Source organism: Xylocopa sonorina, chromosome 4, assembly GCF_050948175.1.
Source record: "Xylocopa sonorina isolate GNS202 chromosome 4, iyXylSono1_principal, whole genome shotgun sequence".
Taxonomy (NCBI): domain Eukaryota; kingdom Metazoa; phylum Arthropoda; class Insecta; order Hymenoptera; family Apidae; genus Xylocopa; species Xylocopa sonorina.
In genome coordinates, this window is record NC_135196.1 from 14,820,719 (window position 1) to 14,828,922 (window position 8,204).

At 35.3% G+C, this 8,204-nt stretch overlaps 2 protein-coding genes across 2 annotated transcripts; one reads left to right on the forward strand and one right to left on the reverse strand.

The window, feature by feature from the left end:
- The first annotated feature begins 64 nt into the window (after nucleotides 1–64).
- Kap-alpha3 (karyopherin alpha3) lies at nucleotides 65–4,263 on the forward strand. Its single transcript, XM_076893318.1, has 9 exons — nucleotides 65–429; nucleotides 1,427–1,529; nucleotides 1,606–1,819; nucleotides 1,947–2,107; nucleotides 2,215–2,441; nucleotides 2,528–2,893; nucleotides 2,982–3,216; nucleotides 3,318–3,409; nucleotides 3,504–4,263. The coding sequence occupies exons 1-9, from the start codon at nucleotides 364–366 to the stop codon at nucleotides 3,594–3,596; spliced, it is 1,557 nt and encodes a 518-aa protein (XP_076749433.1). The 5' UTR covers nucleotides 65–363; the 3' UTR covers nucleotides 3,597–4,263.
- Nucleotides 4,264–4,433: 170 nt separating this feature from the next.
- On the reverse strand, nucleotides 4,434–7,397 carry Mrpl3 (mitochondrial ribosomal protein L3). Its single transcript, XM_076893319.1, has 7 exons — nucleotides 7,333–7,397; nucleotides 7,133–7,226; nucleotides 6,814–7,041; nucleotides 6,599–6,730; nucleotides 6,342–6,502; nucleotides 6,059–6,248; nucleotides 4,434–4,697 (listed from the first exon to the last, which is right to left on the reverse strand). Exons 1-7 carry the CDS (start codon nucleotides 7,392–7,394, stop codon nucleotides 4,449–4,451), a joined length of 1,116 nt encoding a protein of 371 aa, XP_076749434.1. The 5' UTR covers nucleotides 7,395–7,397; the 3' UTR covers nucleotides 4,434–4,448.
- Between the last annotated feature and the right edge of the window lie 807 nt (nucleotides 7,398–8,204).

Sequence of the window (8,204 nt, forward strand, 5' to 3'; positions counted from 1 at the left end):
TCTTATTCGTCGGTGAAATTTCATTGACTGGTACGGGTAATATAGTGAAAAGACGGTGCGGTCTGCCGAAGCGCCACCTCGGTCATTTCCGATGTTCTTTTCGGAATGCTCGAAAGGTTTCGTTTGTGCTGAGAAAACGTGACTACAGAGGACATCGTGCGGCGATCGTGATCAAGGGATCGAGTGTTATACATGATATTGCATTGCATATTGACGTACATTAAGGCTGTCGCGCAACGGCATGCAGTTGTCGAGGTAAATCGACCGCAGTAACACGGATACGGGATTTTTCGCAGTAATACGGGTATCCGGGTGCCGGCACATATCAATATAGGCGAGTACGAAGGATTGGTTATTGAAAAAATGGCGGCGGAAATGCTAAGCAAGAATCGAATGATGGTTTTTAAGAACAAAGGCAAAGATCAAGAAGTGAGTATCCACGAGTGTGTTCCGTCGTTGTGCGCAGTTACCTTATTTCTCTGGAAACTTCGGCTATCCTAACAACCGGATAAAAATCCTACCTTCTATACAGCTAAATGCCACTTCTGCTCAAGTTTGTGCAATGATATTCGGACACTTTGTTGTCCCGACGCAATTTTTCAACGTTTCTCGTGCGATTACTTTTTACCCGACACCGCAACAACAGATCCTCTTTGCGGGACATGTGCGATCGTAATATATCCCGAAACAAGTGGGAAGTGTCGTCAGTTTTCGCGAATAATGACAAATATATCGCTAGAAGAATAGCATTGGAATTATTACAAAAAATCCAGCCAAGTTGCTTCATATTAACTGTTCTATAAAAATCTTCCGAATAACTCGCGATACATTTACAATGTCATTATATTCTTTCTTCGTGTAAATAGTACGCTATTTTCCTTTACTTTTTTTTTTTTTTTTTTTTTTTTTTTCCTTCCAATTTAGATTTTTTACTGATTTTTCATATCATCAACAATTTTATTCCTCCGAGGTGTATTTAACATTCTCATGTTCGTTCCAACGCTTGCCTCGAACAGAAATAAAATTGCTAATCAAGAGTTTGACATTATGACATTAAGCGTGCTTTAATTAACATCATTTGATTAAGGTATATTATAATATTACAAAACATTCCATATTACTTTACGAGCTTTTCATAAAAATCATTTCGTTAATGATATTGTAAAAACTTGAAACGATACAATAACAAGTATTCTACTATCAAATATTATCTATTTATATCTTATCGATTATGATTTCTTCTAATGATCTTCTAAATAATATCTGAGAAGATAGAATATTACTGAATCAGGAAACAATAGAAAATGCATTGTCCGTAAAAGTAATTGAATTATATTAAAACAATCTTATGTATATGTACAATTCTGGAATACTAACAGAATGTCAAAAATGATTATATGTGGTATTAACTCGTTATGCCCTGTAGGAAATGAGGAGAAGAAGAAACGAGGTAACAGTGGAATTACGTAAAAACAAACGCGATGAAACTTTACAAAAACGAAGAAACGTGCCTACTACAGATTTAACGGGTAAGCATTCCAAAGAGATTCGCTTAAGAGAATTCAGAAAAAAATATAACCATTCGATAATGATATTTCTTTCTAGATGAAGAAGACGCTGATAAACATTTCATGGATTTATCGAAAATCAATTTAAAAGAACTAGTGATGAAAGCTGCTAGTCCAGATCCAGCCGTTCAATTACAAGCTGTACAATCGGCAAGAAAGTTATTATCTTCAGATCGTAATCCACCAATTGATCGGTTAATTGATAGTGGTATTTTACCAATTTTAGTTAATTGTCTCGAACAGCACAATAGGTACGACGTATAAATTTATGCATAGTACACATTCTAGTTAATTTTCTAGTTAGTTTTTAGTTTGTTAGAATGTTCGTGAATCTGTATCGTTCGCGTTATAATTTTCGATATATAATCTACTTTACAGTCCCTCTCTGCAATTTGAAGCAGCATGGGCTTTAACAAATATTGCAAGCGGAACATCACCTCAGACACAAGCAGTTGTAGCTGCTGGTGCAGTTCCACACTTCTTACATTTGTTACTTTCGAGTCAACAAAACGTTTGCGAGCAAGCTGTATGGGCTTTAGGTATGTAAAAAGGAAATGATAGATTACGCATTAATATTGACTAACTAATTATCATGCATTAACATACATATATTTCTGTGCATTTATTATCAATTTCTTAATCGTAGGAAATATTATTGGAGATGGTCCAGCATCTAGGGATTATGTTATCAAGCTTGGTGTTGTACCACCATTGTTAACGTTTATTAAACCGGATATACCAATTAGTTTTTTACGTAATGTAACTTGGGTAATCGTAAATTTATGTAGGAACAAAGACCCACCGCCACCTGTTTTGACTATCAAAGAAATTTTGCCTGCTCTCAATATACTCATTCATCACACAGATATAAATGTAAGTGAGCACAAATGTCATAAAAATGATATGATTTATTTCTAATAAGAGTTGGTATAAATTGAACACGTTGCGACACATTGTAGATCCTTGTCGACACAGTTTGGGCACTAAGCTATTTAACCGACGGCGGTAACGAGCAGATCCAGTTGGTTATAGACAGCGGTGTAGTGCCTCGTCTTATACCGCTCCTTTCGCACAAAGAAGTTAAGGTCCAAACGGCTGCTTTAAGAGCAGTTGGCAATATTGTAACGGGTACAGACGAACAAACGCAAACTGTGTTAAACTGTGATGCGCTCTCGTATTTCCCGAATTTACTGACCCATTCGAGGGAGAAAATTTGTAAAGAGGCTGTTTGGTTCCTTTCAAATGTAACTGCTGGCAACCAATCTCAGGTTCAAGCAGTTATAGATGCTGGATTATTACCACTTATTATTCGCAATTTAGCGAACGTAAGAAGATGCCTTTAATTAATCCTTAAATTCTATGGCATGTTCACTAGTCACATAATAATATCTATCGACATTTCTCACACAATAGGGTGAATTCCAAACGCAAAAGGAAGCAGCATGGGCAATCAGCAATTTAACGATAAGCGGCAACGAAGAGCAGGTTGCGCGGATAATACAGGAGGGAGTTATCGCACCTTTCTGTAATCTTCTTGATTGTAAAGATACTCAAGTTGTACAGGTTGTTTTAGATGGTATACATAATATGCTCAAATTTGCTGGATCACAAGTAGAACAGCTGGCCAATATGATCGAAGAATGTTCAGGTTGAACTTTGTCTCTCTTATTATTACGATGAATTATGATTTATGCACCGAGATATTATATAAAGAACGCTAATTTATGTACTGAAATTTTGTTCTCGTAGGTCTGGATAAAATCGAAGCGTTGCAAAATCACAATAACATAGATATTTATAAGATAGCGTTTGAAATTATCGAGCAATACTTTTCAGAAGACGTACGTATTTATTTCATTTTTAACGCGTTAATAATTATCTATTTTTCAAGGATACTGGTATATATGTATATATGTATTTCTGATATATTTTCAGTCAAACGATACAAATGTGGAGCCACAGGTTGTCGATTCAACATTTGAATTCGATCAGACGACAAGCATTTCGAACGAAGGTTTTAAATTCTGAGAGGGCCTCCATTATTTCTTATCCGATCGTGCCGTCCCCCGACAAACTCCGTTACGGAGCCATTTTGCTTACCCTTTTCTATTTTGTCTCATTACTGCTCCAGCAACACGTGGCAATCTCAGTATGTCACTGGTAAACCAAGGATCACGATTTTTTTTGCTAATCCACAACCGTAATCGTAACTGACCAATATTTTTCCCACGAAAATATGAAATTGGAACATAGCTTGGGTAAAGTTATGGAGCAAAAATGTTTCTTAACGAAATAAGAATCTGTGTTCTTTTTCCTTTTTCTGTTGACTCCTCTAACGATGTATACGCGTTATAATCATGTTTCATTTCCTGATTGCACATAGTACTAAAAATCATTGGTAAAGCGAAACTTAACCAACCAAATGCAACTAGTGACGTATGCATTTCACCGACTAAATTATTCTAGTAAATTAATTAACGTGCTCTCTAGACTTCAAAGAGAGCAACACAGGAAAAACGAATACTAAGCCCTTTTTATTGTTTTATCTTACTGTTCTCCACCCTAACTTGAGATCAAGTCTTGGTTAGCGATGTTACATTTATAAAACAATTCGTGTATATTTTAGGCATGTTAAATTTATAATAATATTGATTACTAAATAAATAAATCGATTGACTACTCTTTATTAGCTTAATTCATGACTATGAATTATTTCTGTAAGTAAAAGGAAAGGGGACTAACAATAAAATTCGGTTTCAACTTGCCGATCTTTCGATCACGTAAATAGATACGTTTCTTACCTAGAAATTCGTGCAGGTTGAACAAGACATTTGTATAAAATATTATCTTATTTAAAGATATTTTTTATTTACTACATCATTATACTTCCGATTCTGGTTGGAATACGATAGAGGAATCGCTAAATGGATGAACATCATCCGCATAAAGATTTTCAGGTAGCTCAGATGCGTTTGCATTCTCATCGGGTATATACGTAGGGAAATGTGACGATCTACTCTTTTTCAATGGAAGAATGGTATCGTACAAATAGCACATGGTATTTGTCTCTCCTGGTATGTTCTGAGCTAATACCCAGATAACATTATATTTAGTGTTTATTCGTAGTATCTGAAACATACGCGTAAAGATTTAATTGATTGATCGATTAAAAAGCCATGCTAGTTGTTAACAACATCGTTGGATAAAGTAATTTTCTTTTTCAATTTATTTACGCTACTATAATTACTATTATTTATTCAACTATTTATGATGCTTTCCCTTAAACAAAGATTCGTTCCAAATTACTACTATTGTAACAATAAAGGAATATAAGAGTAGAAGATATTCATCGTGTAACCGAGACAACACATTTCCTTGACGATGAAAAAAAAAAAAAAAAAAAAAGTTAACTACAACCGAGCACGGAGGTTTAATTTTTCAGCGAAAGTGTGTAATCCTTCGGTACCTTTAAAAATATTTTTAATACAAAAATATTAAGCATGACCTCTTGTTGATAAATTTGTTGTTGGTATATTCCTAATGGTATACACTTCATCATTCTCACGGATTTGTCGTATGATTTACATCATAGGCTATAATTTAAGAAATAAATGACCCGTAAATTTGTGAATATATATCTCTTGTGAGTTTTTTGACTGTAAAAAATTTCACTGCGCTTACTGTCGCATAGCATATTCTCCTTTCAAAAAAAGTAATATACCTTCAATACGATTGATATTTTTTGTAACTATTTAATAGCGTAGTTTCAGTATATCGTGTAAGCATTTAAGAATTTAACGCATCTTATTTCTATACTAAACACATTTTATATCCATTAAATGTGAGTTATATATTACACAAACGATAGAATTTGATCGCTAGTACACTTACATAATACATAATTATTTGAGGAACAAATGAATGAACAATATATATGTACGTTCCCGTAGCTGTATCGAATCCGAAACTTTTCAAATATGATTTTGTAAAACTCTCTAGAAAAAAATCATAATGAGTGTGCACTACCTTTGTATAAAATTTGCAAAAAATATTTGCAATAAACAGTGTTCATATATAAAGTAAAGTATATGTATAGGTAATAACTTGGCATAGTTACTATACGAATAGATCGATTAGATTATTCGATCCGATTGAACGATTTAGAAAACGTTGAAGACGTTGAAATTATATACGATCCTATCGAAAAGTGAAAATTCAATTGTACTTTTTAATATATTGTTATACAACAGGGCAGAGAATAAGAACGAAATTAAACCAGATTGACTTCTTTGGCTTATTTCATCTACTTCTGGCTCTGTACACAATATTCGAACTCCCTTTTTTTACGTAAATGTTAACTAAAACATTTCTTTCGAATTCGTTTCGGTCATTTTATTCCTACTATTTCTACGAATGCAATTACCGATAACAATGTTAATGTGTAATACGTATCACCTCGAATTGGTGCATTGTACTAGAATACGAGTTACCTTCACTCCACGAAGAATGCGCCAACGATTTCCCATGTGTCCAGGCATCTTAGTGCCTGGTCTTACTCTAGCCAGTCCACCTCCGGAACCTATATTACCTGGCCTTCTGTGTGTTTTAGTTGTACCGTGAGAAGCAGGCATACCCTTAAATCCCCATCGTTTCATTACACCCTGGAACCCACGGTCTACTCTACATTTATAAAGAGGATAGAAAATGCATTATTATACGGTAGCAATATACATTAGCGATAGAAGAAACTGAGAATATCAATAGAAGATTTACGTTTTCCCTCGAATGTCAATGAATTCTCCTGGCTTAAAATGTACCGCGTTTAAAACAGTTCCCGGTTGAAGGGCTGCATTCGGAGAAACAATAAATCTCATCAGTGTTTGCTTCGGTGTAATTCCAGCTGCGCTAAATATCGCATAATATTCCTTGGTTAGCTGTAAAAATTGAATTACTTACACTTTTTAATACGAACAAGAACAATCCATAAGAATGATCTATTCGCGCTGTAGAGCCGAAGGAATACAACTTACTCTTTGCGGATCTATATTTACTGCTCCTAATACGATACAACCATGTTTTTCTTTCACTTGATTGGGCCTTTTTTGCACCACAGACTTATACTCCTCCGGTGGTATGTATTTGACGACCTCATTGTCTACAATCTATTCAGAAATTAACTAAATATGTAATTAATTTGGATTTCAATGAAATTTCAATGCAATCTTGTACAAATGATACATAGCACCTGTATCAGAGTAGTCAGTACTTTCTTCCCATTCTTCAACCACATTGGATACACTCCTATCTTCCTACCGATCAAACCGACTCGTTTGGATCTTCCAGTCCAAGATGCAGCCGACTGAATTAATTCCGCGCTTAATGGAGATTTGCGTTCGTTAAGCGTTACTTGATTGTAGGATACAACCTCCGAGAGGAATTCTTTATTTTCTGCAGTAAGTTCTTCATTGTAAAGCTAATATGGACAATGTCGATACAAACTACTTGTAATAATTAATATTGCAGGAACCGACCGACGAGTTACTTGTATTTTTTCGTATACGCACCACCCTTGTTGGTCTCGGAAGCCACTCGGGATGACGTTTTCTCGGCGGAGGATTTTGCCTTTTGCCACGGGCAGGGATCCTCATCGCATCCAGACTGAAATGGATGCATCGAAGATTGAGTAACAAGTAAGTTAATGAACTTCAAAATGTTAACGAAGCAAGCAAAAAAATTACTAAAGTGCATATCCTTGTCACATTACCTTGGTTTCAAACATTTGCTGAACAGTTGAAATCCATTCATAGTTTTCAAGATCAATGCCATGATTGAAAAGCGTCAAAAATTTATAATATAATGTTTACAATAAATATATTGTTCGAACGACGACCTGCTGTAGAGTTATAACCTGAAAAAGTGTTATACGAATGAATTATTACTGAACAAATCAAAGTTAGCGTATGTTTACATTATTAATAAATGCAATAAACAAACATTTCATACAGAACTTTGCCATAAATCTATTACCCTATCACCCTTCAAATTATATTATAAGCGGTTAGAATAAATGCTATGATATTTTTACGAAATTATATTTAGTGACCCGTGGCGCCATCTCTGTGTAGAGCGCTGAAACTACTCGCGAAATAGTTCTTTAGTTCCACCGCGAGATGGCACCACTTGCGCCGACCGCTTGGTGGCGCCATCTCGCGGAGGAACGATAGAACTATTTTGCGAGTAGTTTCAGCGCTCTCCACAGAGATGGCGCCAGGGGTTCTATAGTGGGTCACCATTATCTGTCACTCTCTTTCTTATAACATCCTTCTCTCTCTTACCTCCAACACGGAAAATATAAAACAAATTGTAATAAATAATATAATAATATAACAATAATATAATAATTATATAAATATATTAGTTTTATTCTAATTTATTTTATATTTTCCGCGTTGGAGATAAGAGGGAGAAAGTTGCTGTAAGAAAGAGTAATACAGATGATACCAACGTCACTCTAGAACCCCTGGCGTCATCTCGCGGAAAAACGATGGAACTATTCGGCGAGTAGTTTCAGCGCTTTCCACGGAGATGGCGCCACCTGCGCCGACCGCCTCGTGGCGCCATCTCGCGAAGAAACCG